The sequence below is a fragment of the Saccopteryx bilineata genome, chromosome 2 (assembly GCF_036850765.1).
Source record: "Saccopteryx bilineata isolate mSacBil1 chromosome 2, mSacBil1_pri_phased_curated, whole genome shotgun sequence".
In the NCBI taxonomy this organism is placed as follows: domain Eukaryota; kingdom Metazoa; phylum Chordata; class Mammalia; order Chiroptera; family Emballonuridae; genus Saccopteryx; species Saccopteryx bilineata.
Window position 1 is genome coordinate 152,910,970 of NC_089491.1, and position 16,436 is coordinate 152,927,405.

Sequence of the window (16,436 nt, forward strand, 5' to 3'; positions counted from 1 at the left end):
GGGCTGGGTGCTGAGCATGTGAAGGTGAATAAGGCATATTCCCATCCACAGGTTGCTCACAGTCTCACAAGGGGAAACAGCCAGCTAAAGAAAAGATGAAACTCCAGTGTGAGGAGTACTTTAGCAGAGATGTGTGCAAAAGATCACGGGAACACAAAATATAGCCAGAGGAGGGGCACGTCCAGCACCCAGAGGAGTGCCTGGCACAGAGTGACCACCCGGTAAACATCTCTGCAGCAGACAGATGGGAAAGGGGGTGAAAGGAAGTGACCTTTCCGCTGGCTTTTGAAGGCAGTGAGGGAGGGCAAGTACTTCTGGGGTGGAATAAAAAGAAGGTGCAAAGGTCTGGAGGTGCAGGCACAGAAGCTGGCATCTCACACATGAATACTAGATCTTTCGGGGGAGTGGAGGTTACTGTGGAGGTGGGACAGTAATGGCAGAAGATGATACTGGGAAGACAGGCTCAGTCCATGGATGGCTTTTAAGGGGAAAAGTGTAAAGACTAAATTTGTGTTTTTGTAACACAACTGATTACAGGTTAGACGATGGACTGGAAGTGGGCAGGAGCATTGGAGAGAAGGGTTGAGAACTTAGACTGGAGGTAAATAGACCTGGTAGAGGGATATTTCAAATGTGTAAATTAAGAAATGGGCAGAACTTAAACTAATGTTCTCAACCCTAATATTAGAATCGGCTCAGGAGCTTTTAAAAAATGAGCCCCTTGTCTGCTAAGTCAGAGTAGTGGCAGTGGTGGTGGTCATCAGGATTTTGAAAAAGCTTCCCAGGTGGTTCATAGGCAGCCAGTTTTGAGAACCACTGCTATAAGGCGGGGCAGAGGCTGCGATGGTGAGGACAAGGTATGGCTACGACATAAGATGAAATGGACCAAAAATAGTGATTTGTTAGTTGGGTCTGAAGAAATAGGGGAGACGTAGGAGGACCTAAGCTGAATCCTGCTTTGCATCTTAGATTACAGGGACTTTTTTCTTTAATTATTAGCCTGATTACTCCATTTCTTCAAATTGTGTTTTATCCACTAATTCTATATAGACATCTCAAAATTCCTGATAAGATGAATGGTCTGATAAAGACATGACGTTATCTACTGATAAAACCCTTCAACAAAGAGAATGTGGTTGCCTTAGAGATGGCCTCACGGAAGCCTGTTTCTTAGGGCCCATGTGTCTCTGGCCCCACTTGTATGTTCTCTTTCGGTTGAGTCCCAGAGCCACCTCCCCAAAGGCTCCATCCATCCACCTTCCTCTTCTGTCTGAACGTATCCTCAACTCACACTCCCTCTGGGGAGTTTTCTTTGCAGAATTCTGGTTTCAAAATGAGAAGTCATTGCCTCCAGATCTCCTTCCTTCCTTCCCCAGAGACAGTGATTATTTCTGATTGCCGCTGACCCCTGAAGGATGATTTTGCTGACCCTTCTATGTGTAGTCATAACATCATAACATTTTGTCATAGTAGTGATTTCTTCATCTGTCTCTCCCAATAGACTAGAATGGATGACTTTATTTAGAGCGCTCTTATTTATCTTTGTATCCCAGTGTCTCATTATAGGGCATGGTCCATAATGGTTGCTCAGTACATGTTTGCTGAACAATGAAATGAATGACAAATGTGCCTTGTTTATGAATTTACTTCCTGAACTCTGGGAGTAAAAAGACAGGAGGTGACAAAAGAACCAAGAACTAGAGACTGTACAAAGTCCTATACACTCATACAAACATACCCACACACCCGTTTATCAGGAAGATGAGGTAATTTAATGAAGCTTGAGCCACAGAGCACTTTGTAAAAGAAACATGGTTTTGTCAAATTGGACATTAACTTCAGTAACCTTCAAAGAAGGACTGAAGTGGAAATATGTACTAGGTATGTTAGACAGGCCCATCCACCACCTGGGGAGCTCTCAATTCTGATTCAGCACATCTGGGCAGGGAGAATGGACAACTGAGATTCAGTGTTTCTCACCAGCGCCCAGTGAAGCTGATGTTCTTTGTGCACAGACCACGCTTCGAGCAGCTAGAATACTAAGTTAGCACGAACACAGAAACTAACTCCTTCATTTTTCAGATTAAGAAAACTATTACCTGCCAGACCAGGCAGTGGTGCAGTGGAGAGAGCATCGGACTGGGACGTGGAGGACCCAGGTTCGAGACCCTGAGGTCACCGGCTTGAGTGCAGGCTCATGTGCTTTGAGCACAACTCACCAGCTTGACCCCAAGGTCGCTGGCTTGAGCAAGGGGTCACTTGGTCTGTTGTAGTCCCCCGGCCAACGCACAGATGAGAAAGGAATCAATGAACAACTACAGAGACAAAGGAACCGCAATAAAGAATTGATGCTTCTCATCTCTCTCCCTTCCTGTCTGTCTGCCCCTATCTGTCCCTCTCTGTGTGTCTCTCTCTCTCTGCCTCTGTCACAAAAAAGGGAAGGGAGGGAGGGAAGGAGGAAGGGAGGGAGGGAGGGAGGGAGGGAGGGAGGAAGGGAGGAAGGAAGGAAGGAAGGAAGGAAGGAAGGAAGGAAGGAAGGAAGGAAGGAAGGAAGGAAGGAAAACTATGACCTTGGAAAGATTAAATGACAAAAAGTCACAAATTGTGAGGGTTAGAAATGGACCTGAGACTTAATCCACTTGAATCACCCAGCAAAGTTTTTTTAAAATACAAATTCTTATAAACATGTCTTTGGAAATGATTTACCAACCTAGCTTGTTGTGTCTGACTTCTTGGATTACCTTGGAAAATAACTTCCCAAATTCTTGTTGGATTTCTCTCCCTTTATTCTTGAGCACAGAGACCTCTGAAAACTCGGCCCTGTCTAGCAATTTTCACATGATAGAGCCTTACCGCAGATGGGACCGCGGAGCCCACTTAATTTAGCTCTCATATGGTCGAAATTAGGACCCTGAGGTTCGGAGACATGCACTGACATCAGGTGTATGAAGCCACTGAGAACAGTGCCAGGTACAGAGTAGTACAATATTATTGAACTCACTAATTTATTCAATAAATATTTGTGTCAGGCACTGGGCTAGCTTCTGAAGCATCTTTGAAGTAAGGAGTTATATTTTTCATTTGCTTTGTAAGCCCATATTTTCAAAGTTAATACAGAAGGTAAACTGGAATGAACATATTCAAATGACCCACGTCATAAATGCCAAATTAGTGAAATCACTTCTAACCAGCATGCAGTGATCACAAACTGGATTCTCTATGACAGTGGTCCTCAACCTTTTTTGGGCCACGGACTGGTTTAATGTCAGAAAATATTTTTACATACCGGCCTTTAGGGTGGGACAGATAAATGTATCACGTGACCGAGACAAGCCTCAAGATGAGTTTTAGACGGATATAACAGAGGGAATCTGGTCATTTTTAAAAAAATTAAACATTGTTCAGACTTAAATATAAATAAAACAGAAATAATGTAAGTTATTTATTCTTTCTCTGCGGACCAGTACCAAATAGCCTACGGACCGGTACCAATCCGCAGCTCGGGGGTTGGGGACCACTGCTCTATGAGATCAGTCTATAGATCAAGTGGCAGTTTTCTAAATGTCATGGGGTTTTTTGAATACACATACTATTTTAAATTTATGAAAAAGGTAAAAAGGTTTGAATATAAACTATGGCAACATGGTACATTACATGAAAAAGTTTAATAGCAGTGGTTCCAAATCTGTTTGGGGGTTAATGGAGTTTTGAAAATCTGATGACATCTAAGGATCTTCTCCCCCAGAAAATATTCATTTGCATTTCAGGAAGACTATAGGCCCTACATTAAGTATCCCAGCAATAGAGATACTTTTCCTTGATTTTTTTCTTTTTTATGATATTTAGGAGAAAAAAATTCAGTGCAAGAAACAATGGAAGAGGTTTTTATCTGAGCTTGAAGTTTTACTGCTGTGAGTATATGTTGTCTGGAATTTCTTCCTTTGTGCCTGGTTTTCATCTTTGCTCATTTTTGAGGCCACAGCACAGAGCTTGGCATGGTTGGCATTCAATGTGTGTTGGATATTAGAACAGTGGGTAAATTTCCAACATCTGCTTTAGTATGTTTCCTAGAACACATTTAAAAACAGGCCATTTACATAATTCACTTGAGCGTATTTTAACAAGAAACTGGCATAGGGAAATGGGTTAAATCATATGTGACTGACATGGCTGGGTGTAAAATAATTCTTAGAACATTAGAATTGTATATATTTTACCATTTCCCCCTTCCTTAGAGACATTCTGGTCAAAAAACTGTTTCATCAGTATAACCCTCTTTAGGAAGAGTTTTAGACAAAGAAATCAGGGCTTTTGATGTGCGTATTCTTTTCTGGGAATTCATTCATGAGCCCGAGAGTCCTTGGGGACAAACTAAAATGACTTCATTTTCATATGTATTCATATCTGCAGCTGTGCAGCCTGCCTCATCAAAGGCCGCTAAACCTCTACAGTTCACTGATCACCATTTACAAATAGAAAATGTTCTTTTCAGATGTTTTCTATCCAGTGTGTGACTGCAAAGAGGGGTATAAATCCTTCTTTTATACCCAGGACCAGAAATCAAAACGTTAGGGGCTAATTATAAAAACTCGATATATATCATTTAGTCAACAAAAAACTAAAAACCAAAATGACAACAGGAAGGTTTCTATATTTAAGCTTATTTATTTGCTTATGAATAAATAGTAAGTTCAACTATTTTAAAATTCCAAAAGTGCAAAATGGCAAACCAAGAAAATAATTTTTTCCACTATTATCATCCCACCACCCACCTGATTTTCCCAAAGGCAATCGAGTTACCAGTTTCTGGCATATCTTTCCAGGGATATATATATATATATTTTTTTTTTTTATAAATAAGTTTTTATTTTAATAGGGTGACATCAATAAATCAGGGTACATATATTCAAAGAAAACATGTCCAGGTTATCTTGTCATTCAATTCTGTTGCATACCCATCACCCAAAGAGAGATTGTCCTCCATCACCTTCTATCTAGTTTCCCTTGTACCCCTCCCCCTCCCCCTCCCCCTCTCCCTTCTTCCCTCCCCCCACCCCCCGTAACCACCACACTCTTGTCCATGTCTCTTAGTCTCGTCTTTATGTCCCACCAATGTATGGAATCCTGCAGTTCCTGTTTTTTTCTGATTTACTTATCTCACTCCATATAATGTCATCAAGATCCCACCATTTTGTTGTAAGTGATCCGATGTCATCATTTCTCATGGCTGAATAGTATACCATGGTGTATATGTGCCACATCTTCTTTATCTAGTCTTCTTTTTTTTTTTTTACAGTGATTAAAGCCTTTAAGCAAACTCTTGGCCAATACAGCAAGAATCCATAAAAGAGTAGTGTCCTTAACATGTTCACCAAGTCCAAGTTGGCCCCATCACCATGCCAAATCCCTGAAAAATGCAACCCAAACCCAGTTCAGTCTGTTAGGAGCTGTCACAAGGAGCAGGAGTCCAGGAAAAGTCCACATCCAGGAAAAGTTCGCATGGCACTGGAATTGTCACAATTCTATACTTTGCAGCTCACGTCCAAGTCCCAATGACCACTGCTTCTAGCTGGTAATGATTCAGGTAGACTGGAAAAGCCATCTGCAGCATGTGTGGAGATGGAGCTTCTGTTCTCCTCTGCCTGGAGAGATGAGACCAGTTGCTTTTCCCTGGAGCTCTGCGACTGTGGCTTGGTAAAGAGAACCTTGGGATACACTAAGCTGGGTGACAAAGGTAGATTCATAATAGAAGTTGGCAAAAGGGGGAAAGAGAGCTCTAAATTAGGAGTAGGTCCCAGCCTGAAATATGAGTGGGGCATTGAGGTAGGAGGAATAAAGGAAACACTATATATTAAACAAAGCAGAAAATAGGACTATCAACAGCCACAACAGAGATCTTCGAGGGAAGAATAAAAAACCTGACTATTTAGTCAAGACATAGTTAAGTGGCCCTTGTGCAAATGAGATCAGTTTACCTGCTTCTTGGAAGAAATACCCTAGGCTCGTCCACAGTGTCATAGATGGGGCTGACGGCCCTGGGCACCTTCAGCCTTTGGTGGCAAACCCCAGCATTCTAGGCAAGGTTAGGTCATAGATGGCTGGAGCAGGGCTGGAAGAGACTGAACCCTCCCTTAGAGGAGCAAGGGGGAAGCCTACCTTCCAGTGTCCCTGTTTCCTCACAGCAGAGGCATGTAAGCCTGGCAGGCTTTAGCTCAATGACCTTCCTTTCCACTATTGAAGCAGGACCCAGATGGCATCCTATGAGACCCCTTTGGGGCGTTGGAGCCTTTAAGGGCGTATCCTAAAAGCTGGTAGTTCCCCTGATCTCTATTGGGCTTTTTCTGCCTCTAGGTATCTTAAAAGCCATGCTCAGAAGATCTCGCTGAGGGGTTTGAGGATCCCCATCCGCCTATATAAATCTTTTCCATATATCTGGAGCTATTTGGGAAAAGGGATATTTTATGTGTAAGCACACATGTATTTTGTTTTCTTATTTTTCCCTTCTTACACAAGAGGTAGCATAAAAACTTTGTTCACTTTGCTTACTTTAGTATTCCATTGTGTGCTGTACTTTAATTAAATAGTCTTCTATTGATGGGTTTTATTTTCTAATAATTTGTTATTAAAAAATAAAGCTACAACAAAATAATCTTTACATATATTATTTCATACCTGTTTGAATATACTTAAGAAATTTTTGTAAATAAAAGTATAGGGTCAAATGGTGATAAGAATGACATATTACCAAATTGCCCTTCAATAGTAGTTATACCAATTTACATTTATACCAGTCATGTGGAAGAGTGCCTGGTTCCCTGTATTCTTGCCAACATGGCATTTCTCCACTTTCCATTTTTGCCAATCTGCTAGGTGGAAATGGTTTTGCAGTGTAGTTTAAGTTTCTTTTTTTATCATGAGTTAATCCTTTTTACATAGTAAGAGATATAATTTCCTTTTCTATGAAATATCTTATAACATCTTTTGTCCCCCTTTTTAATTTGGCCATTGGGTATGTTTCTCTTAATGGTTTGTAAGTGCATTTTATATATTAGAGAAAATTAGCCCTGTTTTTATGTTATGAGATACAAGTAATTTTTTACAAGATTGTCATTTTCTTTTGCCATGTGGAAATGGTTTTCATGTATTTGCATTTAATATTTTTCTACTATATGTCTTTTATGGACTCTGTTTTTTCTTTAATTTTAATTTATTTTTTGAGAGAGTGAGAGAGAGGAGAGAAGGAAAGGAAGGGAGAGAAGAGAGAAAGCATCAACTCATTGTTCCACTTAGTTGTGCCATTGATTGCTTCTCATATTTGCCCTGACCAGGGATAGAACTGGCATCCTTGGGGGTCCAGCTCTTGCCCTCAGATGAAGCCAGCAATCCCCGGATCCATCCAGTGACCCGGTACTTTGGGGTGACACTCTATCTACTGCGCAACTGGCTAGGGCTTGGACTGAGTTTTTGTTGTTGTTGTTGTTTTGTTTTGTTTTAGGTGGAAAGAGGGGATGGTAGTGAGAAAGACTCCCACATGCACCCATACCAGGATCCACCTGGCTACCCTACTGGGGACAACTGGCTAGGGCTTGGACTGAGTTTTTGTTGTTTTTGTTTTGTTTTGTTTTGTTTTGTTTTAGGTGGAAAGAGGGGATGGTAGTGAGGAAGACTCCCACATGCACCCATACCAGGATCCACCTGGTAACCCTATCTGGGGACAGATACTGAGTACTAAGCTATTTTTAGTGCCTGAGGCTGATGCGCCCCAATGAAGCTATCCTCAGTGCCTGGGGCCACACTTGAACCAGTTGAGCCACTGGCTATAGGAGAGGAAGAGGGAAAAGGAGGGGTGGAGAAGCAGATGGTCGCCTCTCTTGTGTGCCCTGATTGGGAATGGAACCCAGGATATCCGTACACCAGGCCGACACTCTATCCACTGAACCACCAGCCTGGGATGAACTCTGAGTTTTATTTTTTCTTCATTTTCTTTATTTTTTTCAGTGAGAAGAGGGGAGGCAGAAAGACAGAGTCCCACATGCGCTCCAACCAGCATCCATCCAGCAAGCCCACTAAGAAGTGATATTCTGCCCATCTGGGATATCACTCTGTTGGTCAGCAACCGAGCTTTTCTTAGCACCTGAGGTGGAGGCCATGGAGCCATCCTCGGTGCTCAAGGCCAACTTGCTCCAATCAAGCCATGGCTTCATCGGGGACAAGGAGAGAGAGAGAGAAGTGAGAAGGGGAGGGATAGAGAAGCAGATGGGTGCTTCTCCTATGTGCCCTGACATCAAACCCAGGACATCCACATGCTGGGCTGGCACTCTACCGCTGAGCCAACCAGCCAGGGCCATGAACTCTGAGTTTTAAATCATAGTTTAAAAGAACTTCCCCACCGAGAGGTTATAAAATAATATTGCCATTTTTTTTCAAGTACTTTTATGATTTCATTTTTTACATTTATATATCTGATTCATTTGGATGTATTCTGGTAAGGTATTTATATGTTGATTTGCGGAGAATTAACAACTCTGTGATGCTGCAGATTCTTCATGTGCCACCATTATTATTTATATTGCTAATATTTATTTACCAAGAACTTTACATGTATTCTTTACTCTTATGAGATAATCATAGAATCACCTTTGGGGTAATCAACTTACCTATTAGATAAGTATTGCTATTATCCCTATTTCACAGATGAGAAAACTGAGGTACATCCTATCTTATTCTACAAGGTCCAATTTATTTCCTAAATCATCTTTACTCTCCTCAGATATTTACTAATAAATAAGTCAGATGCAGCTTTCTCCATTCAGATCATAGTATCTGAGATGTTTGGAGTGGGATTAAGAGAGAAGTATATAAGTAAATAGGCAATTTCAGTAAATTAAGTGATAAGATGAAAAAACAGGAAATGATAACTTGTGGGGTGGGTGGACCATAGAGTAGGCTTCTTGGAAAAAGTAACATGTAAGCTGAGACCTGGGGATCTAGGACTTGGCTAAATGTTTCACCTTTAATTTAATTTTCATAAGACTCTTGAGAAATGGGTGTTTTACCTACTTCCATAGATTGGCTGGCTTAAATAAGAGACATTTATTTTCTCACAGTTCTGGAGGCTAGGATGTCCAAGATCCGTGCAGCTTTGATTCCTGTGAGGACTCTTCCTGGCTTGCAGACGGCCCTCTTCTTGTTTTGTCCTCACATGGTGGCGAGAAAAGAACTGGACTCTTCTGGTGTTTCTTCTTCTAAGGGCACTCATCCCATCATGAGGGCCCTGCTATCACGACCTCACATTGGGGGTTTCAATATATGGATTTAGGGGGTACACAATTCAGATCATAGAGAATAAATAACTTTCCCAAGTTTACGGAGCTGATAAAAAGGAAACCAGAGATTTAAACCCAGGTTTGTCTGTTGTTCAAGTCTGTCTGCTCTACCACATTGTGGTAGCTTGCATCATGTTTTACCTGTAGTAGGCACTCAGAAATATTTTTTGAATTGATTTAAAAGGGATCCGATCTGCTGACCTTCAGATTTATATAATCTAAAATCTCACTGACTTAAAATTTTTTAGTGAAGCCCTGGCTGGTTGGCTCAGTGGTAGAGCGTTGGCCTGGCATACAGGAGTCCCGGGTTCGATTCCCAGCCAGGGCACACAGGAGAAGCGCCCATCTGCTTCTCCACCCCTCCCCCTCTCCTTCCTCTGTCTCTCTCTTCCCTTCCCGCAGCCAAGGCTCCATTGGAGCAAAGTTGGCCCGGGCGCTGAGGATGGCTCTGTGGCCTCTGCCTCAGGCTCTAGAACGGCTCTGGTTGTGGCAGAGTGACGCCCCAGATGGGCAGAGCATCACCCCCTGGTGGGCATGCCGGGTGGATCCTGGTCGGGCGCATGCGGGAGTCTGTCTGACTGCCTCCCCATTTCCAACTTCAGAAAAATACAAAAAAAAAAAAACAAAATAAAAAAAACTTTTTAGTGAAAGGATGGCTGAGATGGGCTCATAGAATTAAAATCAGCAATCATTCCCTGTGGCATACCATGTTTCATACCTTGATAACTTCTAAAGTAACCATTGATGCCGGGATCTTGTGGCACAGTTTTTCACATATTTAACAATAAAATTTTTTCCGTGTATTTCTTCTGTACGTGTGTATGTTTGTACACACGCACACACATACACACTTTCTTGAGGAAGGAAAGATGTTCAATATATAATTAATAAAGTGAACTGAATTCACAGTATATGTGAATTTCACATTTTATATTTCATAGTTGTTACCTGGGTTTAATCGTTTTTCACAATGATGATACATGCATTTAAGTAACAGAGTTTTTGCCCTGTTGTGATATCTTGATTGGTTAGAGCATTGAACCAAGTGTAGAGGTTGCTGGTTCAATCCCTGGTCAAGGCAGATAAAGAAACAGATCAATGTTCTTGTCTCTCTTTCTTTCTTTTTCTTCCTTCTTGCTAAAATCAATAAATATTAAAATTTTTTAAAAGAAAGAAATAGAGCTTTTGGCTCTGGCTGTGTGGCTCAGTTTGTTAGAGTGTCATCCCTGATACACCAAGATTGCAGCTTTGTTGCCCTGTCAGGGCACATGCAGGAATCAACCAGTAAGTCAACCAGTGAATACATGGATAAGTAGAACAACAAGTTGATGTTTCTCTGTCTCTTTTTTTCCCTTCTCTCTCTCTAAAAAGGTCAGTAAGTGAAAGAAAAAAAAGAAAGAGGAAGGAAGGAGGGAGGGGAGGGAGTTTTTAAGAAAAGTAACCTGAAAAATGTATCTTACACTGACATAGAATTCCATGATTTAAAAGTCAGTAATATGTTTTTCATCATCACACTTGACTAGTCATATGGATTTTAGATAACAATACAAGCTTTATGAAGACATTGACAATCTCTTTTACATGTGTGGCTGATGCCTAGTACAACAGCCGCATAGTAGCTCTCAATAATTAGCTGAATGAAAACAAGACTTTGATACTATTCTATTTGGTGACTACTCATGTATACCTAAAGCAATGAAATGGATAATTTCAGTTGCATTATTATTTTTTTAATAATAAATATATTGGGTTTTATGCTGGTAAGTCAATATTGAACATTGGTATCTATTTGTTGTAAGAACTCTTCATTTTCTTAAATTTTCTGTCTTATATTTGGATATTTTATTAGTATTTGTATGGTCACAGTCAATCAAAGAGTGGCTAGTACTTGTTAGAACACTTGACAAATTTGGGAAGCAAGTCTGTGACATATGTCCAAGAAAATTACTTTTCCCTTGGCCAACTTTAAATTCTGCAGTAGACCTATGCCTCATCCTCAAACCAGAGTGTTGTTTATTTTCTTTTTGAATAAGCAGTTTGATGGATTTAAGTATCTTTTGTTTCAAGATTTCATCATCCAAACATACTGGAGTTGGCTGCATATTTTACAGAGAATGAGAAGTTCTGCCTGGTATATCCATATATGAGAAATGGATCTCTTTTTGACAGATTACAGTGTGTAGTAAGTTATTTCCATTACTGTGCTTTCTACTCTGATTCCCTAAAACCCGTGGGGTGCTACTGAACCCTTCAGTGGGAATGGGAGGCCCATGTGCCTGTTCACGTGAGGGGACAGACCACAATGGGATTCCCAACAAAGAAGAGGACTTCTTCATGGATTAATTTATTCCTCTTAGATGGCTGCATAAATAACCTGAGTTACTAAGTGTTACACAACATGGTGGCCAAAAGACTTACTGGGTCCTTACTCCTCCTCATTGATTCTATATCTTAAATGAGTTTACAACAACTATCCTTATTTCTCAGATAATTTTTATTTGTATAACTTTGCCAAGGCACTATTCAATGCAAAGAATAGGCATAAATGTGATACACACTCCTTAAAGAGAAGGAGGTTGAATATATGCCATGATTTCTTATAAGATGTTTTTGAAATAAAATTTTAAAAATTGATTCAATGAGGTTAAGTTTCTGTTAAGATGAGAATAAAACCAGATTATTCTTCATTACCCATACTATTATGCTACAAATAATTTAAATAACGTCTATAATGAACTTTTAAACATTACCCTATTATCCATATTTTGATTATTAAGTTAATAGTAACATTACTAGGTATTTTTATTAGTTACAAAGGCCTAGAACCATCATTGGGAGTAAAGGAAAGCCTGTCTTCAATGAAAAATATGCTGCTCACAAAATTAGGGGGTATTTCAAAATGAATATGAAGCGATAAAATACCTTCTCATTTTTGTGAGCCGTGTACGTGAGGTAAGCCCAGCACACCTCACCTCGCCATCAGCTTCTGTTCTGGCTTACTTCTATAGAATGAATACATGCATGGTTTTTATTCAGAAAGTACAACCAAACCAACTGCTGTTATCTTTTAGGATAACAGCGCCCCGCTCTCCTGGCACATTCGAATCAGTGTATTAATAGGAACAGCCAAAGCCGTTCAGTTCTTGCACAACACCAACCCGTGCTCGGTCATCTGTGGCAGTATCTCAAGGTAAGTTACCCCAGAGCTTTAGGTTACACCTGAGAGCTCCTTTCATCCCTGCAGGTTAGTCAGACTTCACACTCTTTTCTGGCTATAGTGCTCATCTAAGTGTTTAAATCTTTTTATTAATGAAAACATATCTACCAAATTTAAAAAGCTACATTATTGTTGCCAAAGGGAGAGTTTATATTATCTTTGGGAATTATTAATGAATAATGTAGGATAGACAGTTAATAAATTATTAATTATGCTGGTAGCAAACTGTGAACTGAACCTGTATTAATCTCACTTAAAACAAACAACAACAAAAAACTGAGGTTAAAGGAAAGGCGACATGACTTACTTCTATGGGGATTCCTAGCAAGGTAACTGTAGTAAATGGCCACTAAAATTCTTTGTCCTTGAGTCTCCAGTGTTTTGCTGGTTCCCCTGAGCCTGCTGCCTTGTGGCAGTATATAGTCACCTGTGACAAGCTGAAGAGGAACTCCTGTGGTCATTTTTGAGACATGAGAAAATTAGAAGCAACATCTTGTCCATTTTCTTCTTCAGTAGACATAAGAATCACTCAGAGTAGATAGGCTGTAGCAAACCTCCCCAGTGAATTTTTTCTATGTGCCCTTTATCTTGAACTTGTCCAAAAGTAGCTAAACATGCCTCTGCTGAAGAGCAAGGCTGAATTGAAAAGGATGGCTGCCTCTTCTGAGCCATTTCCTGGTATCTCGAAGAAAGCTTTAGTGTGCTACTGAGTTGACAGAGGAGGGACTGATCGCTTACTTCTTTGTTTTGCTGATGAAATGAACTCCATATGAAAGACTAGATTTTCATTTAGTCCTGGAAGAGTGGGGGGACCTCCCATAGGTGTCTCTCCTGTTGCAATGTGGTATTCATCAACTGCTGTGGCCCCATAAATCAGCATAAAAACCCTCACCCTGGGACTTAGATGGGCAGTGGAGGTCTCAGAGTTTGGTGGTGTCAGCCATTAGGGTTGGTCCCAAAGGGCTGAGGTGACCACCCCCAACCTTAAACAGTTCCCTTACCACCCAGTTCTCAACCAGCTTTGCCCAGCAGGTGCTCAAATATGTTTGAACCAAGTAAATAAATATATGAATATCTGGAATTTCGCTGTATGTATTTTTCCCTTGATCTAAACTTAAATTGAGCATGAGCTTGATTTTTCATACCAAGCAGTAATACATGAATTTAATTAATTTTCCTTTTGTGTTGACTAAGTTGATCAAACCCTTTCCTGAAAGCATAGCTTAATAGGAAAAGAGGGATGAGAAAGGAGAGAGTGTTGAAGTTTCGGTACTTGATGGAGGAAGGGAACAGGGAAGGCCACCAACTGGAGCAAAGGGGACATCAGAGTCGAGGGACACACGTCCACGCTCCGACCACAGCCAATGCCAGGGAGGAGATTTGAATGTGTCTCTCCAGCATGTTGCTCCTGGTTGTAGGTTAGAGCAGCAATTTCCAACTGGTATGCTCCAAGACTGTTTAAAACATATAATACCTGGCTATTTAGTCAGGGACACTGACCTCTTTTCTCTTAGATTATCTAATAAAAAAAATGACAACAGTCAACACAACTATAGCCATCCAGTGTGAGTGAATCAAAATTATACTTTTTTTTTTTGTCAGATCGGCAAAAATATATTTTTGGTGTGCATGGAATTTTAGTAACTAGTTTATATGTGCCACGAGATGAAAAGGGTTGAAAATCCCTGGATTAGAGCACAGACCATAGACCCTGTTCACTGCTTTCCCACTAGTGGTTAGTGTCTTCAGGCAAGTTCCCAGGAAACAGGCTCTGAGGCAGAGGTTTGTCGGCAGAAGTTTTTAAGGGTGTGCTCTCAGGAACAACACATGTCAGGCATGGAAAGAGGACGGCAGAATTGGTCAGTTGGTGAAGCTGAGCTGGACTGTTGTCATAGAGGCCTTGGCCTCTGCTATGGGGATGGTGGAAGTAGGGGTGACCCTTCAGAAATGTCCTAAAGTGAGGCAAGGAGCTCAGGTTTTTGTACCCCTTTATCTGGCCCTAAGGGGGCTGTAACTTGGCTGAGGCAACTCCTTTCTTCCAAAGACAGATCCCAGGTGGGCTTAGCTGAGAGCCATCAGCAGCCACACCTCCCCCGATCCCGAAGGAGGGACCTGGGCCACATAGCTGTAGCCACCACAGTTATGCAGGAAGATTTGACTAGTCACCCCTCTGCTAAAGGGGACCAAATGATTCTTCTTTTTCCTGTACTTTCCCTCCCACCTCATTCCATTCTTTCCACTTAGCTTAGTAGAGGCTGGCTTTCCACTTAAAATGTGATGCTGAGCAAATTGCTTAACTTATCGAAGTCTCAGTTTTTTCCTCTGCAAAATACTAATAACATTTTCTGTCTTAGGTAGAGTAACAGCTTCTACCTTAGGGTAAAAAGGCAAAGTGTATATGGTGCTTGGCAAAGACTACAAACTTATCAAATGGTGGGTCCTGTTAGGAATAGCAGTGGGGAAACGGGAGATCTGCTGGCCAATCCCCCTTGATACGTCTCACTCTTATACTTACTGTCTTACTTCACTCTGGATGCTGTAACCAAAATAATGTAAAGTGGGTGGCGTATAAACATTGCACATTTATTTCTCAGAGTTCTGAAGGCTGGGAAGTCCAAAAATCATACTGCTGGCCTGTTCTTTGTCTGTGAGGGCCCACTTTCTGTTCATAAACAACCGTCTTGTCCTTGTGCCTTCACATGGCTGAAGGGGCAAGGAATCTCTCCGGGGCTTCTTTTCTAATGTGCTAATCTATTTCATGCGAGCTCTGCCGTCATAACCTAATCACCTCCCGGAGAGCTACCTCCTAATGCCGTCATCTGGGGCTTAGGGTTTCAGCATATGAATTTGGGAGAGACACATTCAGTCCATTGCACTTCACCCCCATCATCAATTTACTGAGTTTGAAAAGTGGACCCACAAACTAAGTTCTATTTTAAGAAAAATCACTTCTGTGCTAATATATTGAACATTTTAAAAAAATTAATTTTACTTCAGAAATATTTATGGAACATCTCTTGTGTACAAAACATTGTATTAGACTATAGTGAGGGAAGATGGTGGTTATAGTTTTATCCTTGAAGGTTCAACTTGGTGTTCAGATAACAGAAACACAGAAAATAGACATTGCAGTACTAACCATGCTCAATGTATGGTTGGTCTGAGAAGGCTTTTCTTCTAATTAGAGAGTTCCAAGGCAAGGCTTTGAAAAGATAGGTCATGGCAGTCAATTATTTGAAAGAAGGGAAGAGAATATTCCTGGTAGAGGTAATATGTTCAAGGGAACAGATTAAAGAATTGCCAAGCATATAATGAAAGCAAGACAAATTGACTGGAGAGGAAAGGATGAGGTTGGAATAAGGAGAGATAAAGACTGGAGAGGAGTAAGAAATGTGGTCAGGGGTTGGATAGAGCCTTGAATGCTAACTAGGCTGAGGACCTAGATGGATAAGCAAGGCTCGCTCTCAGGGGACTCGGGCTTCTCGGGGGGATAGGTGGTAACAGAAATGTTCTGGAGTTTCTTAGGTGATACCACATTTAAAAGGAGGACATTTATTCCAGGTCAGTACTCTAGTGCTTGTTTGGATGTGCCGAACTATAGCATCATCTAAATAACACTGCTAGATGAGTGCCCAGTGTGTAATAGAGTTACAGGGCACTGAAAGATACCTGATCAGAAACAGGGAGAATTTCATGGAAGAGGCAGGGTTTAAACTGGAAATGCAACTCGCAGCATGTTTTTTGTTTTGATTTGTTTTTAGTTGGTTAAGGGGTTGCCAATGACTGTTGTCTTTCTGGATTTTCCCAAAAACTCAATATAACTAAGGGGTTCAAAGACTCAATATAACTATGTATAGACTATGCCTATATAGGCATGTGTCCAAGTGTAGAGT

The 16,436-nt window shown here is 40.9% G+C and overlaps 1 protein-coding gene across 3 annotated transcripts in view; it reads left to right on the forward strand.

Moving 5' to 3' along the window:
- IRAK3 (interleukin 1 receptor associated kinase 3) overlaps positions 1-16,436 on the forward strand; it is a 52,266-nt gene that overhangs the window by 21,835 nt on the left and 13,995 nt on the right. For all 3 annotated transcript variants that reach the window (XM_066258200.1, XM_066258202.1, XM_066258201.1), the window contains 3 exons: positions 3,847-3,911; positions 11,394-11,508; positions 12,398-12,516. In XM_066258200.1, the coding sequence (XP_066114297.1) occupies positions 3,847-3,911; positions 11,394-11,508; positions 12,398-12,516 (299 nt within the window). The remainder of the gene's footprint in view (positions 1-3,846; positions 3,912-11,393; positions 11,509-12,397; positions 12,517-16,436) is intronic.